The sequence below is a fragment of the Pogona vitticeps genome, chromosome 6, assembly GCF_051106095.1.
Source record: "Pogona vitticeps strain Pit_001003342236 chromosome 6, PviZW2.1, whole genome shotgun sequence".
Lineage (NCBI taxonomy): Eukaryota > Metazoa > Chordata > Lepidosauria > Squamata > Agamidae > Pogona > Pogona vitticeps.
Window position 1 is genome coordinate 3,691,133 of NC_135788.1, and position 25,892 is coordinate 3,717,024.

At 45.2% G+C, this 25,892-nt stretch overlaps 1 protein-coding gene across 1 annotated transcript in view; it reads left to right on the top strand.

The window, feature by feature from the left end:
- OBSCN (obscurin, cytoskeletal calmodulin and titin-interacting RhoGEF) overlaps positions 1-25,892 on the top strand; it is a 184,528-nt gene that overhangs the window by 58,975 nt on the left and 99,661 nt on the right. The window contains exons 33-47 of the mRNA XM_078378257.1: positions 1,163-1,429; positions 2,200-2,466; positions 5,835-6,101; positions 6,712-6,978; positions 8,439-8,702; positions 9,772-10,038; positions 10,425-10,688; positions 11,651-11,917; positions 12,797-13,063; positions 16,215-16,478; positions 18,906-19,172; positions 19,764-20,027; positions 21,973-22,236; positions 24,020-24,283; positions 25,498-25,764. Coding sequence (XP_078234383.1) covers positions 1,163-1,429; positions 2,200-2,466; positions 5,835-6,101; positions 6,712-6,978; positions 8,439-8,702; positions 9,772-10,038; positions 10,425-10,688; positions 11,651-11,917; positions 12,797-13,063; positions 16,215-16,478; positions 18,906-19,172; positions 19,764-20,027; positions 21,973-22,236; positions 24,020-24,283; positions 25,498-25,764 — 3,987 coding nt within the window. The remainder of the gene's footprint in view (positions 1-1,162; positions 1,430-2,199; positions 2,467-5,834; positions 6,102-6,711; positions 6,979-8,438; positions 8,703-9,771; positions 10,039-10,424; positions 10,689-11,650; positions 11,918-12,796; positions 13,064-16,214; positions 16,479-18,905; positions 19,173-19,763; positions 20,028-21,972; positions 22,237-24,019; positions 24,284-25,497; positions 25,765-25,892) is intronic.

Consider the following 25,892-nt stretch of genomic DNA (forward strand, 5'->3'; position numbering starts at 1 on the left):
GTATATTTCTTATGTATAGCAAAGCCCAGTACATAGGGTCCCCTCAACGAACCAGGGGAAGACGGCTGTTGTCTGAGAAGTGTAGACACAGGTACCTTAGCAAAGGTTCCATAAAAACAAGAACACAATACTCAGGCTTCTTCCTGAAGGAATTTCCAAGGAAATTGCTGGGAAAGAAAGTTCAAAGGAATACCAATATAAATTGTGTTGTATATATAGTTATGTACTACTGTATTTTCCCATGTATAAGACGCCCCATGTATAAGACCCACACACACACTTTTCTAACCCAAAATTAAGAAATCTAAATGAGGCTTGCCAAATGCAGGTGGAAAGGGATCAAAATGCTGCAGGATCACTTTGATCCCTGCTTTCTCCCTTCGTGGTAAGCCCCACGGGGCTTAGCAAAAGGAGGGGGAAAGATATCAAACAATCCCGTGACTGCACAATCGTTTTGATCCCTTTTCCCCTTATACAGCCATGGGATTGCTTTGATCCTTTCCCCCCTCCTTTTCCTAAGCCTCATGGGACTTAGTAAGCAGAGGGGAAAGCAGAGATCAAAGCCATCCTGCAGCACTTTGATCCCTGCTTTCCTTTTGCTAAGGCTTAGCAAGTGGAGAGGAAAGCAGGGATCAAAGCCGTGCAGGATCATTTTGATCCTTGCTTCTCCCCTCCACTTGTTTTTGCTCTCTCCTCAGCTTACTTCCGTGTATAAGACGACCCTTAAGTTATAGTCTAAAGATTTTAGACAAAAGTGTAGTCTTATACATGGAAAAATATGGTATAGGTATGCACTCTCTTTGGTTCTGGGATCTGTCTGTACACACATTGGTGTTGTGTAAATGGCGACCAGCATGAATGAAGGCCTTCCTAAACCCTTAATACACCTCATTACAAATTCTTAAGTGGAAAGTTTACCACAGTAGCACCGGTTACTCTAACTTTTTGGTTTTATACGTCACCTCACTCGCCGAATGACCTGTAGCTTGGTTATTATCCCAAAAGCCAACGTTCAAATTTCAACATTCAGTTTCTCCACACACACCCCAGCTGCTGTTTTCCGCTTTGCTCATCAAATTAAAAAGCTCTTGAACTTGGGAGATCTTTCGTTTGTTTGTTTCCTTCCCCAAGAACAGAGAGTCTTGTCTTGTTTTCCCCGCAGAAAAGCCGGCAGAGTTTACAAGAGGGCTGGAGGACAGGACCACGTCGGTGGGGCAGGAGGTCAGCCTGACTTGCGAGCTCTCCAAGTGGGACGCCAACCTTAAGTGGTGTAAGGACGGCAAGGAGATTCGCAGAAGCCCAAAGTGCGACCTGAGGCAGGAGGGGAACCGGGCCATCTTGATCATCCACGATGCCACGGTCAAAGACAGCGGCACATACACGTGCGAGACGGAAATCGCCAAGACGAAAGCGATGCTCACTGTGGAAGGTCTGTGCTGGCACCCCATGAAACACAATCATCTCAATGGTTGATTGAAGGATTTCCCCCGACCCATTGAGCCTTCTCCTTCCTGACCCCCTTTTTCTTTCTTCTCCAAAGGGAATGATTTTCTCTTGGACATCCCTATAGCGTCATCCTCTGATTAAAAGGAAAACCTTAAATGTTTCAGTGTAAATGAGTATGCCTGATTTCAGCACGTATTCCCTATGCTTAGAGCTGCTTCTTAATTCCAGCTAGAGCAGATCCGTTGAAGGAGTGGAACCTTTTGCAAACACTTCCTTAACGCCAACTGATTCCATGTGCCTGCTCAGATTAGGACTAAGGATTTTATTAAGACCGAAGTTTACACAGTGTAGTTTGCACAGTGGATTTTACATAGTGTTTGACACACATGTTTACACATGGCTTAACAGTACTACCGATCCTCAGAGCAGGGGAGTGATCCAGGTTTTTGGCTTTTGTCAAAGAATTTTGGTTTTTAAGCAAAAGAAGGCTGGGTGTAGTTCTGTCTTGGGTAGAACTGAAATTATTTGCCAAAAGAAGGGATTATGATGACGAAAGGGTAACTGTGAAGATGAAGGGCAGCTTAGAACATTGTTCTCCAAAATAATAGATTCTTGGCCTATGGGTGATGTTCGAGTTTTCTACATCTGCCTGCCAACTTCCCTTACCTCTGAGTCACTGTTATGATCCTTCCCCTTCCAAGGCTTCATGGGAATGCCAGTGTAAGAAACCATTTTATTCCAATTTTGTTCCAGAAGCAGGAAATTGCTTCGTCAAAGACCTTTCAGATCTGAAGTTGGATGAAGACAAAAAAGCGGTTTTCACATGCGAAACCAAGAAGCTGGCTTCTACTGTGACCTGGAGGAAAGGGATCACGGATCTTAAAGCCAGCGCGAAATACGAAATCAGCCAGAAGGGCAAGGTCCTGCAGCTCACGGTGAACAACTTAGTGGAAAATGACAGCGACATCTACACGTGTGACATTGGGGATACCCAATCAAGTGCAAAACTGGTTGTGCAAGGTAGGAACACCATATCGCTTGTCTTACCAGTGCGGGCTAGCAAAGTATTCTGGAGGGGGGGAAAATATCAGTTTTAACTTTTAGTTTCTGAGCGTGTAGGGGGTCCAGAATTCTAGGATGGCCTCATTGCATGATGTGCTTTCCCTGTTCGAAGATGGGATCAACGGAAAGAAAAATAGAAGTCACCATAACTTGTGGTTATTGATTGATTGATTGATTCATTCGTTCATTTATTCTTTCTTTCTTTCTTTCTTTCTTTCTTTCTTTCTTTCTTTCTTTCTTTCTTTCTTTCTTTCTTTCTTTCTTTCTTTCTTTCTTTCTTTCTTTCTTTCTTTCTTTCTTTCTTTCTTTCTTTCTTTCTTTCTTTCTTTCTTTCTTTCACATACTGCCTTTCTCCCACAGGATCCGAGGTGACTTACAGCATTTAAACCAAACAAAGTTAAAAGCAAAATAATGAATTATTACAATATTTAAAAAGCATTAGACAGTTAACATATTCAAACGCCGAAACAAGAACAATATTAAAAAGAGAGGTTGATCCGGTTATACGTGTTGTCTGCCTACCTAGAACCTTTCTGGTCTGCATATAGCAGTAGCAGAGTGTATTTTTGATTATGTGCTTTATGCATTCAATGTTTTCCCAATAACGGTTGAAATGTATCTAAAGTTTCTTCCCTTATACCACAGGCTCATGCTTCCAATCAGCTAAACTTGTTCCGAAGTCTAAACTGCAACAACTTCCCTTTGAACTAGGCTAGCAACCAGATTTTCTCCCTGCAATCTTGCCTGTCTGTCTGCTTCTTTTTTCTTTCTAGCCTTGGAACATACAGAGTCTGTGTGGTTTTGAAAAGTCTATGATATCGGAGTGGTGAACTCTCTGCAATGCGGAATAGTTGTGGTTGCTATTGGTTAAGCCACTAACCATCAAAGGACGAGTTACTCTGAAATCTTAGGGAAGCGCCACGGGGAGAGAAGATTTAGTTCATGTGTCAATGTAGCTGTCAGAAACCGTAGATTGTGATTCTCTGCAGGGTGGCCATAGCGCAAGAGATTTGCATTTTGGGGCTCCTGAACAAGGCAAGGTCTCCATGTGGACCCATGGTTATTTTCTGCCAGGACTTGAAGTTAATCTAGATGTTGATGGATATGGGGGGATCCTACTGTATAGCAGGAAAAATGAGTGTAGGCCTGGAGCATGACAAGCTGTATTGTCAGTAGAGTAAAACAAGTGAGGGAGAGAGAGAGAGAGTTTGTAAAAGTTATTGAACTGAATGAACACTCCAAAATGTCAGCACTGTTTTAACAAGTGGGTTCAGTATGATTTCTAGCAGACATAGACTATGCTATTTATTTTATTAACCTGTTCCTTCCTCTTGAAAGAATATGGCAAAATCCAAAATCTTCTAAAAGTTTTCCTTTGGACTGAAAAGAATTTGAAGTATAGGTAGAATTCAGAGTGAGCTACACGTAAACAAGACAGAGGTACTCAATCAATTCTTATACATCTTGAAGAAATGTCGCTGCTATTTCTGTTTGCCAAGAAAGAATTTTCGTGGACCATTATTGGTATACAGGATGTTATTCCGACAATCGAAAGAAGAAGGATAGTGCTTCTGGTGTTCATTAAGAAAATTTGGTCAAGATTAATTATGATTTCTTCGGTCTAACCTTTCCTTTTGGGTCAGAGTCCTGCTAGTGATAACAGAGCAAGTATCAGCAAGCTAAGCTTTTGTTAAGCTTTCCCTTTCCTTCACATCTATGTCTTCTTCCTTTTCATGCTTGTTTTTTAAATTTGGGATGCCCTGTCTTCCAAATTTGGTGAGTGCTCCAACAGTGGAGGCCTTCAAGAGAAAATTGGACTGTTGTCTATCAGATCTATTTTGATCTGTATTCCTGCCTCGAGCAGAGGGTTGGACTCGAGGGCCTTAGAAGCCCCTTCCGACTCCATCATTCTATGATTCTAAGATTTAGGAAGTCAGTGAGAATTCTGACGAGTGGAACGTGGGACTCTACAATGCAAGAGAAAACCTGGTTGACTCATCTTGATATGGATAAATTCAGGAACAAGCACTCTTAAAATATAGAAATATGCCCTTCTGGGATGAGAACATTGAAGGCGGGTCTTCAAAAACTAAAGAGAGAAAGAAGCAGCATTTCAGCACAAAGTCTGATCTGCCTGGAAGTAAATTGGAGTAACGTGAAGAAAAACATTAATTTGCTTTAATTTTGGACAACCGGCTGCTCTTGCCTGGAACCAAGTTATAACTCCTAACTGGTGCTGAAGGCTGATATGTCTTTGAGTTGTCCCTTGAGACGGCGGCCTCAAGAGGGCTTGGATCGCTTCTGAGACACACGAACCATCATTTTTTGGACGCTTGTCTACAATTGTTCTGCACTGTCCATGAAGCGGTTGGGCTGAGCCTGAAGAAGTGGAGTTTTCTTCATGAAAGCTTGCAGTTGTATAGTGATCCAATAAAAGGTATCACTCACCATTATATTTATGTAGTCATGAGGACTACACACGGCCTTATCCTGCTTCTTTCAGGAAGAAGATATATAGAGAGAGTTCTTTGGTTTGAATGCCCAAACGTGAGCATCCAAAGAAGTGCTTCTCCTTTGTAACCTCGTGTTAGAAGGAAATTAGAATTATGAAGCGAAACCACTAGGTAGCTATTTTTAAAAAGCTATATAACTCAGAAGCTTTTCCTGTGTACTTACTGGTGTCTGTCCTTCACCCACTGTCTTCGACAAAAATGATATCAGATATATTTGTATTACTGTCTCTCTGTTGTTGCAAAGTCTGTTGTTTTTATTCTGCTTAGTACACATCTGCTTCTGTTTGTCCCTTGTCTATTGCTGGTTGGAAAAATCAGATTTCCATCATCATCTGCAGGATTTACAATATATGTTATGTCTATGTGTTAATTTTGTGTTTACAAAGTTTGGCCAGTTGAACTGTCCCTGTTTACATGAAGGTGATGCTACTCTTTCCTTCAAAAATGTATTGTGTCAGCAGGCTGGTTGTTGTTAATTTAATATCTTAGGGATATTTGCCCATGCAGAATAGCTGCTCATTTTCCCTTTGGGTCAGAGTCCTGCTAATGATAGCAGAGCAAGAATCAGCAAGCTGAGCTTTTGTTAAAGGAAAGCTTTCCCTTTCCTTCACATCTACATCTTCTTCCTTTACATGCATGGTTTTTTAAAATTTGGGATGCCCTGTCTCCCAAATAGGATTTGGTGAGCGCTCCAACAGTGGAGGCCTTCAAGAGAAAATGGGACCGTAGTCTATCAGATCTGCTTTGATCTGTATTCCTGCATCAAGCATCCCGCCCACTTCATGTTCACCTTCTTTTAATTCTGCATTTTAGCCCTGCCGGTTCTTATCCAACAAGAACTGCAAAACAGGGAAGCTCAGGAAGGAAGCAAAGTCCGGCTTACCTGCGAGTTTAACAAGCCGGACCTCCCGGTGCAGTGGCTGAAGGGAAAGACGGTCCTACAAGCCGGTGAAAAGTATGAGTTCAAGCAGCGTGGCACCGTGGCAGAACTGATCATCCGGGATGCCAAGACTACAGATGCTGGAGAATATACCTGCAGCATCAACGAGCTGAAGACCTCTGCTCGTGTGGATGTGACTGGTAGGAAGAATCGCTACTTCTCTGACGCTCCGTTAGGTCTCCCATAGTTTAGCCATTGACCATCATAGAAACAATGCGCGCCTTCTTTGCTCATCGCCATAGCATGCAGAAAGAGTTCCCTGTGCAAACTTCCGCATGTATTGGAGGGCCATGCCTTTGCAGAGAAATGTCCGGTTGGCAGGAACCACATATGAAGCAATAGACGGCCACTGTAATCTAATGTGGCTGCCATAATTAGGTCTTGTTGAAGGATCAAGCAAGCTGTAAGCTTGGACCTGTTCATTCTAGGTTGTACCCCTTCAGCCATGTGTGGGAACTCACAAAGCTGAACGTTCCTGCCTATGAAAACATCTTTTCACTAAGAATGCTAGATCTCTGGCAGAAGGGTGCCAGATGGCCCTTGTTCCTGACCAACTAGTTTTCTAAGTGCAAGGAGAGCGCAGCCTTAGAGATTGCCTTGGTGAAAGAGAAACTCGCTTGCGTTTATGAAATGTCAGCATTTCCCGGCGTACAAGCTGCAATTCCCCCTGTGTGGCTGTATTAAATGTCTCCCTCTCCTACCCCTAACATTTCCTTGTTTCTCTCCAATCCCCCCGATGGTACATTTTAGCTGCACCAGCCCTTTTTAAAGAAGCGCTTAAGGATACGGAAATAAAAGAAGGGGAGACCTTAGTTTTAAGCTGCGCCCTTGCCACACCCGATATTCCCGTAACCTGGAAGAAAGGGAAGACGGTTCTTCGGGCTGGTGAGAAGTATGAGGTGAAGCAGGAAGGATGTGTGGCTGAACTGATCATTCATAGCGCAGAGCCTGAGGATGGTGGAAAATACTCCTGCGAAGTGGGCAATCAGCAGAGCATCGCGCAAGTGAAGATCCATGGTAGGATGGAGGGTGATGTTCCCCTTTCTCGGTCTGCCACCTCCCCTGGCTTCCCTTCCTCTTGGCCAAGTTTTCTCCAAGTTCTAGCTTGCCAAGGTTTAGTATCAAAGGTGTGATATAAAAATCATACCTCCTTGATCATTTTAGAAGGTTGAGGGTTTCCCCCTTTACAAGAGCGGCTTAGGTTTCTGTGTCCTCTTGTTCCATACAGATGACAGTAAGGTGCAAATACTGTGTAGAATCCTAAAGATTCGTGGAAATAATAATAATAATAATAATAATAATAATAATAATAATAATAATAATAATAATAATAATAATAATAATAATAATAATGATGATGATGATGATGATGATGATGATGATGATGATGATGATGATGATGATGATGATGATGATGGAAAAACTAAGAAAATACAGGGATCTGGCCATCGAAATATCTCGCCTCTGGAAGAAACACACTTCAGTGGTCCCTGTAGTCATTGGGGCTTTTTGAACAATATCAAGAAACTTCACACAGTGTTATAAGCCATTGCAGATCTCAGAAATAACACCATTAAAGCTACACAAAATGGCAATATTAGGAACAGTATACATACTGCACCAATATTTAACAGAGACTTAGGTTTGTGGTTAAAACTTGCATCTGTTATATGATACCAGTCAATGTTTTTATTATTTTGATTGGCTGTGCCTGGTATTTTTGAATAGTAATCATCATCTTAGAAGTGTAGAGCTGGAAGGGATCCTATAGATCTTCCTGTCCAGCTCCTGTCAAGGAGGCATAGTGGGGGAATCAAACTCCCAACCTCTGGCTCTGCAACCAGATGCCCAAACCACAGAGCGGCATCCAACAGCTGTAGCTTCCGTAGACCACAGACCCCTTCTTCAGATGCATTCTTCAGAAGTGGGCTGCACAAAAGCTGATACCAAATACAAACTTGACACTGTCTACAGATCCTCAAGAGTCTGTGTTGGTTTAGATGCACCAAGATCGCTCCGACAGTGATAAGCAGGACTTTTCACAGTCTTTCAGTCTGTAGCTTTTAAAGAAATGTAGATCTAAGGTGACATGCAAGTAGATCATCATGAAGGTGATGACGCTTCACCAGCTATGCCTCTGTCATTGCCTGGGTGTCTAGGTACCATTGGCTGAAGCTAGAGACAGGTAAAGCTGAAGAGTCTCAAGGAGAGCTAAGGGAAGGAGGACTGAAAGGTGGAGTCCTCCAGGAAGGGGAAAAGATAGCCAGCAGGGAGATCACTGAAAGAACAAGTAGACAGATAAATGGCCCCGGGCTGCAGAGCTAGGAAGGAAGGTTGGATGAAGTTCAGAGCTCTGAACCCATCAAGTGACCAGACCCATCTTGGGTGGTGGGGATCTCCTGTGTCATGCAATCCGAGATGCTCCTGCGGGTAAGGGAATCCTCTTATTAAAAAAAGACACATCCTTCATCCTTTAGCCGAGCCGGTCCGTTTCAAAGAGGTTCTGAAGAACGTGGAAGCCACCGAAGGTGGAGTAGTGACTCTGCGCTGTGAGCTGAACAAGGCTGGCCCCGTGGAGTGGATGAAGGAGCAGAAGGGTCTGAAGCCCAGCAACAAGTACAGGATGAAGAAAGAAGGAACGGTCGCTGAATTGACGATACATGGTCTAGACCCAAAGGATGCCGGGCAGTACGCCTGTACTTCTGGAGACCAAAAGACAACCGCTGTCGTGACAGTGAAGGGTAAAAACACAATATTCTTGTGGGTGGTGGTGAATGTTTCCTTCAACTTTTTATTCATTTCCTCAGGAAGCTCAATGGTCTGCCCCCTTTTCTTTTATTTATACAAATACTTTATTGCTTTCTTAGCCAGTCAGGCTGGCTAGACATTAAGCCACTCTTAAATTAAACCACTCTTAAAATACAGTGTTTGGCATCTAATAGAAATACATATAAACAACCAGAAAAACATAAAATAGCGAAACAACACCCCAAAGCATTCTGGGGCGGGCAGAATGGTTCCACCTTTTCATGACTCGTTGACCAAATTTAGCAGTCCTGTTGGATATATAGTACCTAGCAGGAATAAGTCTGTACCTAAAAGGGAGTTGTTCTTGACGCTAGTTGTTCAAGGTTTAAGATATTGGTCCCTCAAATACGCAGAAAGGTGACAGTCTGTTAGAAAATGGATCATTTCCTCCATCATAGTACCTCCTGTATCGTTGGCCTTCTCTGTCACGCTGGCATGAAGCTCCAAGTATTATTGTCCTCTGGTCTCACATGTTTATGTGATTTGCTGATGAAAAGTTTGGCCCAAGCAGGACAGATCACCTAATTGATTGACTTTACTAGGAAAAGGTTGACTGTTGCTTCTCCAAATGTCCATGGCTCAACATTTTAAAAGTGGCCCCCCCCTAGATTTGATAAAGAAGTCCTTTATGACGTCAACTCAAGATTGTGTGTTTGGGTCAGCCATATGCCTTTGCAAGCGGTACGTCGTATCGTATCCTGGTTAACGGCTACTACAGGCTGCTGTTCTCTGGCACTTGTCTCCACCGTGAAAGGTGGAATAGTCAGTGGAAGATTAATTTCTCTTGTTGGGGTGAACATTAAGCCAACCGTAAGAGCTATGCTTCCATTTTGAAGGCCATCTTCCAAAGCCAGAAAGGGTTTATCGACAGCTTGTCAAGAGGAAGGCTTTCTGCGCAACCCTCAGTTTAACAGCGTATCTGGATCCCCGGTTTGGTTGTGGTTGTCGGTCCCGTAGATTGTGGCTCTTGATGGAGTCATGTGTTCCTTCTGCCTCCTCTAGCCTTGCCAGTGCACTTCAAGACGGAACTAAAGAACGAGGAAGCAACCGAGAGTGGAACGGCCACTTTCCATTGTGAGCTCTCCAAGGCCGTAGACTCTGTGGAGTGGATGAAGGATCAAACGTCGTTGAAACCAAGCGAGAAGTACAGGATGCGGCTGGAAGGCCGCTTCGCTGAGCTCACCATCCAAGATCTGGAACTGACGGATGCCGGAAGTTACACCTGTGTGTGTGCAGAGCAGAAAACCACCGCAGCTTTGAAAGTGAATGGTAATAAAGTTTGTGTTGACAGTCAAAGCCGGTTAACGGGCAAGCTTAACCAAACTACAAGGGCAATGGCTTCATCTTCTTGTGGGCCAGGAGCCATGGGGCCATTTGGGTTTCCTTGTCTCCCCCACAACTTGTTCTTGTCTTGTACATGAAACAGTCCAGACCTACATCTCCCTGCAAAGTGTCCCCATTTCTCCACTGGGTGCTCTTTCGTCTGTTGACTACTACCTGAGGTTCCTCAGACGGGTTTCTTTTTCCTTGTTGAGTTTTGTTGTAGCCAATGACTTCCCAGTAACGTGGGACTTTCCCTCATGGTTATCCACCCAACCATGAGGTCCTGCGATGACCCACTGACCCTTTCTCTCTGTCCGTGTTGCATCCTCTAGCATTGCCTACGTTTTTCCAAGAAGAACTCAAAAGCATGGAGGTTACAGAGGGTGAGACGGCCACCCTGCACGGCAGGCTGAGCAAGGCGGCCCCCGTGGCATGGCAGAAGGGCCCCAGGACCCTCAAACCAGGTGGCAAATACCAAATAAAACAGGAGGGTCCTTATGTGGAGCTGGTGATCCGTGATGTGGACGAGACAGATTCTGGAGACTATACGTGTATTTGTGGAAGCCAGAAGACAACAGCTCGTTTGACCGTAACTGGTAAAACACTTCCCTTAAACCAATTTATGTCTTGTGAGGCCCTTTTCTTTCCATTTTTCTTCTCTAATAAAATTCAACAACACATTTTCGGATCCCTGCCTATCCGGCACTGCATGTCTGATGTTCTTTTCTCCAACAGGTGGCGAACTCGTGGCGCTTTTGATATTGTGGACTTCAACTCCCAGAATTCCCAACCAATCTTTCCAGTCATAAAGGGGCGATGGGAGTTGTAGTCTAAAACATCTGGCCTGCCAAAGGCTCGCCACACTGATGGAACTTTCTTTTTGCAACATTAACAACAGAATAGACTCTTTCCGATGAGCATGTAGAGGCCTCGGGTCAAGTTTGCAGGCTTGTAAACGCTGGGAGGTTTTACAAGACCTCAGTATTTATGCTGACTTCCTGAGAAGCGGTTTCTAAAATTTTAACTCAGGACCGGTTGGGTGAGATTCAAAGATGCTCTCTTCGCAAGAGAGGAGACCCTTCTGGAATTCCCCATGGAAAGTTCTATGGGGAAAGCTCCCCATGGAAAGTTCTACTTGACCCTTCCCAGGTTATTTATTGTGGGTCATATCAAGGAAAGAAGCAACCATGGCTTGGTTGAAAGTCACCTGGGTTACGTAGTACAAGAGGAGGGCATAAATCTGAGGTTCTTGCTGCTGTTATTGGAGAACTTCGCTAAACGTGCAAGTTGGTGACAAATGAAACATGATTCTTTTAAGATTTCACAATATGACCAAAGTTAGGGAGCTAAAGTAGGTCAAGAAGGTCTCAAAACAAGAGTTTGTCATACCATGTTGCAATTTTTATTTTTGGATAAAAAGTTTTTGCAACAGCTAATCAATCCCAAATAGAACTTGGAGTCTATACTGGCCAGTAGGCTTTCAGTGGCTTGCTAAGAGTGTTGACTTGAGCTTCTCAGCCTTGATGGGCACCTGTCCTCTATTACCTTCACTCCGCAGTCCTGCCGGTCCTTTTCACCAAAGCTCTGAAGGATGAAGAAGCTATGGAAGGGAAGGAGGCCACCCTGCGCTGTGAGTTGAACAAACCCTCTGTCACCGTGGAATGGAGGAAAGGGCACAAGACTCTGAAGCCAAACAAGAAGTACCAAATGAGGCGGGAAGGTGCCGTTGCGGAGTTGGTCATCCAAAGCCTGGAACCGACGGATTCCGGAAGCTACAGCTGTGTGTGTGGAGAGCAGCAGACCATGGCGTCTTTGGAAGTCAAGGGTAAAAATAGAAAGCACAGAAGGAAGCGCCTTGCCTAGTTTTCCTGCTTTCTCCGTTGTTCTGATTAGGTCGCACCATGCTTTTCCCTAACCTATCAGGATTACTTGTGCTCTTGATCCCTGTGGCATGAAATTAATGACCCGTGATCGCAGCGGTGCTGGCAATCTATAAAACAATCCATTAAAACAGAGAAGAAATAGTAAAGGCTAATTTCCACCACCAGAAACAACAACTGCTACGCCCAGCCTGTCTTGTTGAAGAGTCCTTCAAGGACTTGAAAACGTTATCTGTTACTGGGATGTTAGGGGTCTTTCTTTCCTTTCTTTAAAAAGCCTGTTACCCACTTTTTTAAAATTAGGTTTTGGGTAATAGTCACATAGACTTTCTCCTTCTATGAAACCAACTTACTTCAGAAATAATGCGGACTTCTCTCCTGTTTCGCTTTGCTTGGGATAATGTTCTTTGAAGCAAGACCCCTCTGGTGGTGCATGGATAGGCATGAAATATAAGCTCAAGAAGTCCCCAGTGGCCATGAAGCTATAGTAGTGGATTAAGGTCTTCATAGATCGTGTGGAATTCAGGTGTCTCTCAGATACCACCCCGGCATGTCCTTTTTCATGTAAGCCTTCCTGCAATACAATTCCACATGCCCCTGGTCCATTCCTAGGTGACATGTATTCTAAGGAAAAATATTTTCAAGGCCGGTGCAGATGGCCGGTGATTTTCTTCAGCGGGCGTTGTGTTTTCGTCGCCTTCAGCGATGGAACACCATGCATGAGGGAGCTAAAATACCTTGCATGAATCTTCAATTACCTCCATCCTCTCCTCTCTGTCCGGTCACTTATTTTTTGCCCTCTCCCCTTATTGCCACCTTCTCAGCCCTGCCTGTGCTTTTCAAGGAAGGACTGAAGAACAGGGAGGCCGTAGAAGGCGCCACGGCGACTCTGCGTTGCGAAATGACCAAAGCTGGGGCTGAGGTGAAATGGAGGAAAGGTTCCCAAATCCTCAAGCCGAGCGACAAGTACCGGATGAAGCAAGAGGGTGCCGTCGCCGAACTGTTGATTCGTGACCTGCAGGTGGAAGACACGGGAGATTATGCCTGCCTCTGTGGAGACCAAAAAACGACAGCGGCGTTGACCGTTCATGGTAATAAAGCGTTCCGTGTTCCCTTGGCCGTCTTTCTGGATCCGTCTCCTCGACAAAAATTCGTGCTTTTGCATTGCGTTCGTTTGTGTTCCTTTTGATCTGTCTGTTTTGTGGTTGGTTGTGTGGTAAAATAAATACATCGTGCTGTGTCCGTCTTTGGTGTCAGTGTTACAAATTCGTCTGAGTTGTTGTTGGGTTACAAATTCATCTTGTGTTGTTGTTGGTTTTATGTGCCATCAAGTTGCTTCCAACTTACAGTGCCCCGAAGAGTGTTTCAGAGCTGCTGTAGGTGAGATATTAAAGAATCGGTTCATCGATGCCACCCTGAATGAATGCTCATGGCTGAGTGGGGATTTAAAATCCCATTCCAACAGTTTTTCCATTATGTCAGACTGGTGCTTGATGTTATGGTCGTTTTGAATCCCCACCCACCCCCAAACCTAAATCCTGGTCACCTATATATGCTGGTAGCGCCAGAGTAATAACTCTGTAATGGTCAAGTCTGCAGTGACCTTGATAGTAGACGACCAAGCCTGAGTTTTCTCATCTTATGAGCGTCTTACCGCTGGCAGTTTTACTGCTTCCTTGTTCCTTCCTTGTTTTTTGTTCACTGAGCTAAGAGTACGAAGATACTGACATTAGACATGCATTGCTCCTTCATGCCAGTAAGACAGGTTCTTAGATACCTGAAGCTGTCTGACACGATTTAATCTGGTACTTCCTGAAGACTCCGACTGAACACTTCTCTTGATGAAACCATGCCAGCTTCCCATAATGATATTTTATGTCATGCATCTTGGATTGCAGAACTCTGCGTACCTCTGTGGAATACCTTTTTCCTCCTTCTGTCTTTATATTCCTGATAGCAGGATAATTCAAAATATCACAGAGCCTTTAGCAAGACAATTCAACTCTCTTGGATCATTCCTTTCACCTACCATCCGCTCTTTCTTCTCATTTGTTCCTTTACCAAAGTTTATTTTGATTTATTTCTTGCGTTTGTACGCCGTCTCTCTCCTTGTGCAGGGAGTCAAGAGTATGTACATGATTTTCCTTCAGAACGATCAGCTTTTCCTTTTCAGTAACTTCTAGATCAAGGGACGTGGTGGCGTTGCTGGTTAAACCGCAGAAGCCTCTGGGCTGCAAGGTCAGAAGACCAGCCGTCATAAGATCGAATCCACATGACGGAGGGAGCTCCCGTCGCTTGTCCCAGCTCCCGCCAACCTAGCGCTTTGAAAGCATGTAAAAATGCGAGTCTATAAATAGGCACCTCCTCAGTGGGAAGGTACCGGCAGTCCGTGCCTAGTCGCGCTGGCCACGTGACCATGGAAACTGTCTTCGGACAAATGCTGCCTCTACGGCTTGGAGACGGGGATGAGCACCGCGCCCTAGAGTCAGACACAACTGGACCCAGTGTCAAGGGGAACCTTTACCTTTACGTAACTTCTAGATCAAAATTACACAAGTGCAGGATGTTCCTTTGAATAAAAATGTATTTGAAAGCTTTTACGCAGGAACGTCCAAACGCCTGTTGAAATCCTAGTTCTGTAGTAGGCAGTCTTTACGGGACAAGCTCCCCCACCATACAAACCACATGCCACTGAGTTCGTGGTGGGTGGAAACTCCTTGAGTGGCATATACTGAAGCTTCCTCCCTGGTCTCATTCCATATTGGACCTAGGTTGTTGTTGTTGAGTCATTTAGTCATGTCCAACTCTTTGTGACCCATGGACCAGAGCACACCAGGCCCTCTTGTCTTCCTCTGCCTCCTGGAGTTGGGTCAAATTCATGTTGGTCACTTCGATGACTCTGTCCAACCGTCTCGTTCTCTGTCGTCCCCTTCTCTCCTCCTGCCTTCACACTTTCCCAACATCAGGGTCTTTTCCAGGGAGTCTTCTGTTCTCATCCAAGGATCACTCTATGTAAAATATACCAGGAAGGGAAAATAGTTCGTTGCCTGCTGGGTAAAAGACAAGACAGTGGGCAGAGCTGGCCTGTTTAGGGCATGGTTGAATTTTGCAATAATGGCGCTGCCTTGTGCTTACTCTTGTTACTCAGAAGCTGATCCCCTTTTCTACAACAGATCTTACTTCCACGTTTACCTTGTACTAAAGCCAAAGACTTGTTAAGAGTGGCATTTTTACCTTCCATTATTATTCATCAGCTAACTCTTTATTGCATTCTTAATTATCTATATGTGCATTATGGAGCTATTGCCATTGAGTCTACTATAATAATAAAAATAATCGTGCACTGTCAAGTCAATTCTGACTCATGGCAACTCTTTCCAGAGTTTTCTAGGCACAGAATAATCAGAAGCGGTTTACTATCCCCTTCTTCTGGAAGAAGTATTTTCAGACTGTCACAGCTTGCCCAAGGCTATACAGGCTGGCTTTTCTCCCAGGAGGCATCGGGGAGAATTGAACTCCCCACCTGTGGCTCCACAATCAGATGCCTAAACCCCTCAGCTATCCAGCCAGCTTACCTGTACTGTAGAGAACAATTTCTTTCCTTTCCTATCCTTTTCTTTCTGCAGTCTTTACTGCTGTTTTTATACCTTTGGCTTGTTTGTGTGAGGTTTACGCTTTCTTTCCGCTTGTTTGCCTTCTGTCACTTATATCTGTATCTCATGTGTAAGGACGTTAAATGTGAGTCCCCACTACATGGTTTATGTTGAGAAATGTCTGTTACGTGCCTGTCCTCTGTTTGTGAAGACACAGCGAACAAAAGTGAATCTGGTGTGCCATTTCAGAAAACATTTGGATCTGGCCTTTCCATTTCCATTGATCTCGTTTTGTTTGTCTAATTTGTCACTGAGAACCCTGTACAGTCCCACAATTGTTTTTGGCTTTCAAAATGTGAAGGGGACCTCGAAATTTAAAATGCAAACGTACGAAACTTTCGGAACCTTTGACATTTTGATTCCCAGCACGTTGTGAAATAGCTTCGCTTTTGCTAAAGAGTTCAGAATAACGTGTGTCTTGTTCCGTGATTGGAAAAGGGAAGCCAGAGGGTCTTATCGGCCGAGCCCGATTCTCCCCAAAGCCCCCACTGGTTTAAATGGGGCTTCCACAGGAACTGTGGTCGGTGGTCAGTGTGTAGGGGCTGTGCTACCAAATGACATCCTCTCTGTTCATCTTCCACCCCCCCAGCCGTGCCCGCACATTTCCAAGAAGAGCTGAAAAGCAAAGAAGTGACAGAAGGGGAGGTGGCTGTCCTTCGCTGCGAACTGAGTAAGCCTGTCCCGGTGGAGTGGAGGAAGGGTGACGGGCTGCTCAAATCAAACGACAAATATAAAATCAGGCAGAAGGAGCGTGTGGCCGAGTTGACAATCCATGACGTCGACGAGCAAGATGCTGGAGACTATTCCTGTGTGTGTGGAGATCAGAAAACATCTGCCTCTATAACTGTGCATGGTAAATATGACACCTCTTGCAATGATCTTTTCTTATATTTCGATTATTCGACCACTGTAGGTGTTCCTATGGCTACAGGAAGGGGTTTCTGTTCATAACCATAATTTTCCCATGGGTTTTTTCCCTAGATCTCTAGCTTCAAGGTGATGTCGAGATTTTGTGAGTAGCTTTAGTTTGAAGGCAGGAACAGATGTGATTCATCATGAGAGCTGAAAGCATGTGGTGTTGGAGAGACATGATTCAGGCAGATCCTTTGGGCCTGAGAAATCAGATTTGAAAGGAAGCCTGTGCTGATGGCCAGACAGAAAAGTAAGCTGCAAATTACAGAAAGGGTGGGACATTCCTGCTGTGACACTGAGCAGTTAAGGCTTTCCCTCTTCTAAGGGTGGACTCTCTGAATCACCCATTGCTCCCCTGAATAGTAGGAGAGAGGAAGAGGGAGGAAGTCCACAGGCAGGAGGATCTGGAGAGAAGGACTTGAGTGTTTGATTGGTTGGTAAGAGAAAGAGAGAGAGGGAGAACCGTCACTTCTATTATTTGAAAGCCTGAAGCAGAAATGAATCTCATCTAAACTATTTCCATTGCATTTTGCAAAGGATCGTTGGAAAAGCAAGGCAGCTTGGCTTTAGTGCTTTGAATTTCTTTAACCTAGTGTAGTTCTGCTCAAAAGGTGCACTGGCGTAATTAGAACATATATTTACTTTCTCTCTGAATTGTTCTTTTCCCCCCTCTGTTTCTGTCTGCGTCTTCCTTTCTCTAGAATTTTTCTGGACAGCTCACCTGTTGTTCTTGGGGAACTTGCTCAAGTTGTGGAAACAGTGAAAACACAGGACTTAGTAGCCATTAAACCTTCTTATGGGGATTAAACCCAAGCCACAAAGACTTAAACTTTTATTGCCAGGGTGAGCTTGGTGGGCATTTTCAACTATACTTACTCAATGATCCATAGGACTCTCTCAGCTCTGTAAATCTAATATTATTATATTGTTATTATGATAAGTCCAGAGGAGTTCAGAGGAGGCCAGCAAGGAGGATCAGGGGACTGGAAACCAAGCCCTGGAAGGAAAGGCTGAAAGAACAGGGCATTATTTAGCCTTGAGAAAAGAAGACTGGGGGGGGGGGATAGTAGAGCACTTTTCAAATATTTGACAGGTGGTCATCCAAAGGAGGGGCAGGATCTGTTCTCGATCATCCCAGAATGCATGACATGTAACAATGGGCTCAAGCTACAGAAAGACAGACTGAGGCTGAATATCAGGAAAAACTTCTCAACTGTTAGAGTAGTATGACAGTGGAACCCTTGACCTCACAGGGAGGTGGTGAGGGCTCCAACGCTGGAGGCATTCAAGAGAAAATTGGACAATCCTATGGCAGATATCCTTTGACTTGGATTCCTTATATGAGCAAAGGGTTGGACTTGATGGCCTTAGAGGCCCCCTCCAACTTCGTTATTCTATGATTCTGTGAAGAGGAGCAGAGAACTACTCAAAGCTGGGGGCCAGTGGTAGGCTTAGCTTTCCTCCAGAGAATATGATGTCAAATCAAATCAAATAATCAAATCAAATAAATTTATTGCCTTTGTAAATATATTACATAGTATACCCATACAACAAAATTCACACAGACACCCAGAGACCAGACCCACATGCACACACATAAAAATCCCCAAACGCTCCCCACCCACTAAAAATCCCCCACTAAGAATACAAACATCTACACCTCAGGCTAAGTAGGATTGTCCAGCTGTTCACTACTGGTGGTCTTTAAGCTCATTATTAAGTGCAATTGTAGTTCTGGGATAAAAACAATTCAGAAAACGTGTGGTTCGAGTCTTAATTGTTCTGTATCTTCTACCAGATGGCAACGGTTCAAAGAAGTTGTGAGCAGGATGGGAAAAGTCTCTAAGGATGTTGTGTGACTTCCTCAGACAGCGGGATGCGAAGATGTCATCCAGAGTTGATAGCTGGAGCCCAATGATATTCTGGGCAATTTTAATGGTTCTCTGTAGAGCTTTTTTATCCGCTACAGAGCTGCTCCCAAACCATGCCAGAATGCCATAGGTTAGGACATTCTCAATGGTGCTACGATAGTAGGACAGAAGTAAATGCTGAGATAGATTTAACTTCCCGAGCATTCTCAGGAAATACAGCCTCTTTTGTGCCTTCTTCACTAGCATGTTGGCATTTATGAGAGGTCATTTATGAGAGGTCATGAGAGGTCCTCTGAGATGTAAGTGCCCAGATGTCTTTAATAACTTTCAGTTAAGAAGTATAAAATGGTTTTTCCCCCCTCTCCTTACACTGACATCTCTTTTTCAAGTCAGAGAAGCGAAACTGTAAATAGACTGGTGGGTAAACGGAATTTCCCGGCGTTCTCCACCTGCGAGGAGGCGCTCGTGACTTTTAATGTGCTCTTTGTGATCTTCAGCCCTCCCTCCACGCTTCAAGACAGAGCTGAAGAACCTAGCGGTGGAAGAAAGCGGGACAGCGACCCTGCGGTGCGAGCTGACCAAAATGGCAGCTCCGGTAGAATGGAGGAAGGCCGGTCAGGTGCTGACGCCGAGTGAGAAACACGAAATGAAGCTGGATGGTGTTGTTGCTGAGCTGGTCATTCACCGCCTGGAACCGGCAGACGCTGGCGATTACAGTTGCGCCTTTGGGGATCAGAAGACCTCGGCCTCTTTAGCAGTGAATGGTACATCTGCGGGTCTAATTTCAGTTCTCAGATAGAACCAAAGTCAAACTAGAATAATATTTGCTGCATTGAAAGCAAGGTACACCGTTTAGGGCAGCAGGCTGAAACTTTGCTGTGAATCGCCCTAGACAGAGATGTGTGAACAGGCATCTCCATAAAATGATTTAAAAAATTACACTATTCCCGGTTAAAGCAAAAAGAGGGTAAGAACATTGGGAGAACCCTAAGGGATCAGATCCCCATGGCTAATCTGATGTTCTACCCCTATAGCAGCCCATCTTTTAGTTGCTTGTGGAAAATCCACAGTCTGAGGACTTGGTTGTAGTCCGAACAATGGCTATATAGAGGTGTGTTGCCTTGAATATTAGAGGAGAAACATATCCATCATTCCTGGTGGACTTCTCTTTCCATGAGTTTGCCCTTTGACAGCTGGCTTTATGAGCAGCCCTCGCTGTTTTGGGTAGCGAATTCTACCATTAGGTGTGCGGAATGTGAATTCTGTGCCAAGACAAATGGAAGCCTCTTTGGGACCAAGGTTTTGACGACATTGACATGACGATTCACCTGATTTCATTGTTCTGAATTTCCCAGCACTCCCGGCCTGCTTTAAAAAGGGTCTGGAGAACCAAGAGGCGCCGGAAGAGGGGACCGTCGTTTTCCAGTGTGAGCTGACCAAAGCCGCTCCCGTGGAGTGGAGAAGAAAGCACAAGTCCCTGAAGCCGAGTGACAAGTACGAGATAAGGCAGGAAGGGGCCGCCACATGGCTTGAGATCCACAATCTTGAACTTAAAGACGCTGGAGACTACTCCTGTGTGTGCGGAGAAGAGAAAACAACAGCAGCTTTGAGGGTGCACGGTAAATCAGCGTGTCCTGCCTTAAGTGTCTGGAAAACCTTCGTGTTCTGTTCTGTGTGAATTATGTGGGGGGGGGGAAAACCCTAGTTTGTCTGTTCTTTGTCCCATCTGCTGATGTTGGGTCTTCCTTTGTGTTGCGCTGTCTTTTGTGATCTCTCTGATTCCCTGGAGATGCCCAGGAAGGCCCTCTGCCATCACTCCCTTCGTTGTAGAACAGTGGTTTCCAGATTGTGCCTGAGGGGAAAAAACGGACCTTTGAGGAAGCTTATTAAGATACCTTGGTGATATCTTCCTCAGTAAGAAGACACAACCTTTCCCTGGCGTTGTGGTGTCTAACCGTCTCCGACAGTTGCGTCCTTCAGTTCTCCAGCGGTTGCATCCTCTTCAAAGAGCAGCTGAAGAGCGAGGATGCCGCCGAAGGTGGAGCAGCCATTTTGAACTGCCCGCTGGCTTAGGCTGCTGCAGCGGCATGGAAGAAGGGGCAGCATCTGCTCAAGGAGAGCGACAAATACAGAATGAGACCGGAAGGCTCTCTGGTTCAGTCGATGATTCAAGATGTGGAATTGACAGATGCTGCCCAATATATCTGCGTTTCTGGTGACCAGGATCTGATGGCCGTCTTGACCGTCAACAAAGAGCACGACTCCATATACCATGTTCCATGTACCATGATGTGTCGCTGAATGTAACCTCTGCGTGCTGGCGTTTGTCATGTTGTCTTTTTTTCTGTGAAACTCCTATCCGTTGGGCGTGGCTTTTGACGTATCTCTAGAAAAAGTGATGAAGTGGATATAAATCACGTTATTCGAATACACCGTCCTTTCACCAGATACCATTCCTCGTCTTGTGGAATTCCTCACTCTCTTTGACAGTGATCCCGATCCTGGTTAGGCATCCAGGAAGCTGTGTGCACTGAGGTGTGTGAACAGGAGACTGCCTTTGAACCCTTGTTGCATATTTTGTCTTTCTTTTGTGGCGCAAGAGTTTCCTTCCAGCCAGCTCAACGTTTCGGGCTTGCCAATGTGTTCCGTGTCTAAACCGTCGCTCGTCATTTTAAAAAAATGTGGTGTTTTCTCCTGTGATCCTCGGCCTTACCTGCCTGTTTCAAATCCAGCTTGGAGAATTTGGAAGCGACCGAAGGAGGGTGAAGCCACACTGAGCTGTGAGCTGACCAAAGTTGCCTCTGTGCAATGGAACAAGGAGCAGCAGGTGCTCCAGAGAAATGAAAAGTATGCCATGAATTAAGACAGCGTCCGGCCTGTGCTAGTGATCCGTGAACTCAGCCTTCACGATACAGGAAGCTATACCTGTGTGTGGGGGGACCAACAAACCACAGCATCTTTGACCGTCCACGGTAACTATGTGTTGTGAATTAATGCCCTCCTCCTGATCTCTTGGGAAATTCATCCTTCTCAATAGAGAGCTTTCTCTTCTTCCTTGATCGTGGTAGCTTAGCTTTTGACAAATGGGCTATAAATCCAGCCACAGTGTGGCTCCAGTACTTGTTTAGGCCTCTGCCCCAAACTTACATCTACATTTCATTGTTTGTTACAACACAGAAGCCTTGGTCTGGCCATAGGAACCAAGGAACCCAACTTATGCTGAATCCAGTCACTGGTCCATCCAACCCCATATTGTCAACTCTGACTGGCAGCAATCCGAGTGTGAATCAGGCTTATCCTTGCTTAGCTTCCGAAATCGGATGAGATCAGGTGTGTCCAGGGTGGTCCACCAGTGGTGCCCAGGTATGGCTAGAAAAGAATCCTTCTGTTTTTGTTGCTGGGAAGTCTGCTCTGGAATCAGATTCCAAGGTGCGGCAGGATTCCGTTTCATGTTTCGCTTCAGTTTCCCATTTTATTCTCCATTTGGAACCGTCCCGTTTCCCAGAGGCTCTGAACGGCCACCTCCGTAAGCGCTAATGGTTCTTCCGTGTGTTGCGCCCTCAGCCTTTCCTGCTCGTTTCGAAGAAGAACTAAAGAGCCAGGGAGTAACGGAAGGTGAAGATGCTGTTCTTTGGTGTAAACTCACCAAGGAGGCCTCGGATAAATGGAGGGAGGGGCAGCTGGTTCTCCGACAAGGTGAAAAATATACAATAAAACAGGAAGGCACCGTTTCAGAGCTGAAGATCCACAACCCAGATGTTACAGATGCAGGAGAGTATATTTGCATGCGCGGAGAGCAAAAGACTACAGCTACCCTGACAGTCCATAGTAAACAATACCTGAAAAACTTGGAAGCAAACTCCCCTCATTGTACTTGCGTCTTTTGTCTCATCACTGTCTCCAGTTTCTTCTCTTTTGGAACCCCTCCACCTGGCTTTTGGTGAACAGCAAAACCCCGTTAACCCCTCACCCTCATCAATGCATCTGCTTTCTGTCCTTTGTGTTTCTCTTTCAATGGAGTCCACTTTTTCTAGTCTCCTTCTCAGCTTAGACTTCATGTACGTCACCGATAGGACACATGGCATTCTGTTTGCCATGTTTTCCATGTTTAGACACATTGTCTGTAGCATGTGATATGATGGATACACATCTGCAAGCCATGTCTTCTGCAGTTGCCAAGAATAAAGGCATTCACTTACACTAGGTTGCCCAAAGAAGTCCAGCTTGTGGCAATGCACTGGGGAGAAGCCATTCCTGCCAACCTGGGTACTACTCGAATTTTGAGTGGCATTAAAAAGATGGAGAAGAAGCTGCTTGTAGAATCATCTACCAGCTGAAGGCCAGAAGATACTCTGAATTGCTGTGCAAGATCAAGCCAAGGTCCTCTTGCCCAGCTTTTAGTTCACAAAGAGGATGTGATGGTGAGGGCCACCCTTCTGTCCTTTGTCTCCAGGACTCAATTTTTGCAGGTTCGCTGCCTTTTAAAAACAGGACATTCATACGAACACTGGCCCTCCTGTTTTCAGGCCACGAGTGCTGTTCTTTATGGAGCTGGATGGACGCTGTTCTCGAGCAAGAGTAGGATGGCTGACGTCCATATAGTTGAAGAACTGTAAGAGAGGTTTGCAGGGAAAATATATAAAGGATGGAAGAACCCCCAGGATAGCCCATTGTTGACTTGGCATGCTCACTGGGTATGGAATGCAGATGGTCTGAGAAAAATTAGCACAACCATTTCTTGTGATGAAGAGCTGTTGGTAGGTATGCTCCATGAATTTAAAACTTTTAAAAAAGAGAAGATTCCAGGCGGCTTCTCTTGGTGATTTACAAGCCAATCAAGGCATGCGTTCCCAGTCTGTTTCCTCTGTTTCTGAATGCTTAGCCTGCTTTAGTCTGCATCCCATCTCAAGATTCCACCCACCCCCATCTGTGTTTTGCATTGGCCTGCAGTCTTGCCTTCTCTTTTCAAACCCCAGCTTTGCCTGCCCTTGTCAAGCAAAGAGACGCAGGGTCAAGAAATCACAGAACGGCAAAATGGTCGGTCTGAGTTGGTAAAGCCTGACGCCTTGACAAGGTGGAGGAAAGAACACACCATTCTGCAGCCAGAGCTCAAGAATTCCAATAAGTAGGAAATTCCACTGGTTTTGCTGGTGGTCTCGGATGAAGAGCCGAACAGTGCTAGAGAAGATGCTTGTATCTGTCGAGAACGGTTATCCCAAGACTCCATGATAAAACTACGCTGTACAAAGAACAGTGTAGGATGAGGGTTTTATTCAGCTTCCATTTGGAGTTGAACCCTATCATTACAACATCTGTGTTCCTCCTTTTAGTCTTTCTGTGTTGTCTGTTTTCATGTTTTGTTGCATTTCTATAGTCTGTGTCCGTACCCAGGAGTCATTTGTTGAGAGAGCATACGTGGAGATCTCATTGTTCCGTCATTCAGCATTTCCAGGCCAGTCAATGGGAGTTTTTCCATTCAAAAATCCTCATTCACTGGACCAGGACTTGATACAAATTCTCCACCCTGTTTTCCGTTCTCTCCTGCTCCCTCCCGCCACCCTGTCCAGCTGTCCATGCGGGCTCTTCATGCTTTTATTTTGTGTTCCTGCAGCCCTCCCACCACGGTTCAAAACAGAACTGAAGGATGTGGAAGCTCCTGAAGACGGAACAGCTGCCCTGCGCTGTGAGCTCACCAAGGCTGCTCCAGTGGAGTGGATGAAAGAAGAAGAGAAACTAGCAGAAAGTGGCAAATACCGAATAAGGCAGGAAGGCCCTGTCGCAGAGTTGGTGATCCGTGATTTAGACATTCAGGATGCTGGACGTTATGCCTGTGTATGCGGAGACCAGAAAACCACAGCGGTCTTGACAGTTCATGGTAAAATGTGTGAAATACAACCAGCTAACTTAACAGATCAAAACTTGAAAATTAGGGGTATAAATAAGGAAATTTGTGCTAGTGGTGCAACTGAAAATTTAATCTCTGGATCATATTCTGTGGCTAGTGGACATACATACACATGCATCACTTCCTTCCTTGCATGTGATTGATAGGACTTGAGTACTGGCAGGTTTAATGTCTAATAAGTACTCTGTTGGAGGAAACACTGGGTAACATGGAAGACTGCTCTACAATGTCTTATCTGGAATGGGCCATTCACACATACGTGCATGGACACTGCAGTAGTCAAGAGATAAACATTTGTGTGTAGATGGTTGACCTGTGCCTGTGGAATTAAAAATTACCCATATTTTCCATGTATAAGACGCCTCCCCCCATGTTTCTAACCCAAAATTAAGAAATCTAAGTTGGGCTTAGCAAGTGGAGGGGAAAGCAGGGATCAAAGCCCTGCAGGATCGCTTTGATCCCTGTTTTCCCCTCCACTTGTTTTTATTCTCTCCTCAGCTTACCTCCGCGTATAAGACGACCCTCAATTTTTGGTCTAAAGATTTTAGACAAAAGTATAGTCTTATACAGGAAAAATATGGTAACAATAGGGTAAGACCAGTTTGGGGTAACTTGTACTTTGTTGGCTTTTAAAACACTTAGATTTTGTTTTCAAGAGACTACAACCAGAGAAATCAGGGTCATTCTGTCCTAAAATTCCAAATATTGAATGCAAAGGAATGTTCACTGAAAGACATCTTGTAGTGTTGGGCTGACTATAATTCCGTGCAAAAGGAAGGAAAAGGCACCTAGTTGGACCGATTCCTTCCAGTCGATGTGTTTCACCTGTGGCAGTGCAAAAGCGAGCTGAATTCTGGGAGCAAAGCAAATTGAAGTTCTTTACTAAACTACCACCGGGGGTACTAATGATCAACCCACCAAGGTAGCCCCCATATCACTTGTCTATCTTACGGTCATGGCAGTCCACAGCCATGCACGCCATTGGACTCCTACTGTTGCCGTAGGGAAATGGTTACAAGCGATGCTTTCCTCCTTTGTTCTCCATCGGTGGTTGGTCTGCCTCTCGGGGTACCAAACGGCTTTTTTGTTCCACAGTACGACGGCTCCAGCCTTTCACCCTCCAAAAACGGTTTGTAGGGCCGCGGCCGGCTTTTTGCCTTCATCCCCTCTTGTTGCCTCCACAGCCCTCAAACCCGAGTTTAAGCAAAAGCTGAAGAACGAGAAAGCGGAAGAAGGCGGGACGGCCAGGTTCCGCTGCGAGGTGACGGTGGCGAAGGCCCCGGTGGAGTGGCGGAAAGCGGGCGTGGTGCTTCATCCGGGGGATAAATACGAGATGAGACAGGACGGCACCAGCCGCCAGCTACTGATCCACAGCCTCGAGCCTGAAGACAGTGGGGAGTATTCTTGCATCACTGGAGATCAAACCACGTCTGCAGCGTTAACTGTGAAGGGTAAGAGGCAGCCCGTTGGTAGCTGACATTATCGTAATCCAGTATGCCTCAAGGCCAGGCAACTCCACCGGTAAGGGGTGTCTCATTAGTTCATTGATGCAGGTGGTGCTTTGGCAGGTCCACCACAC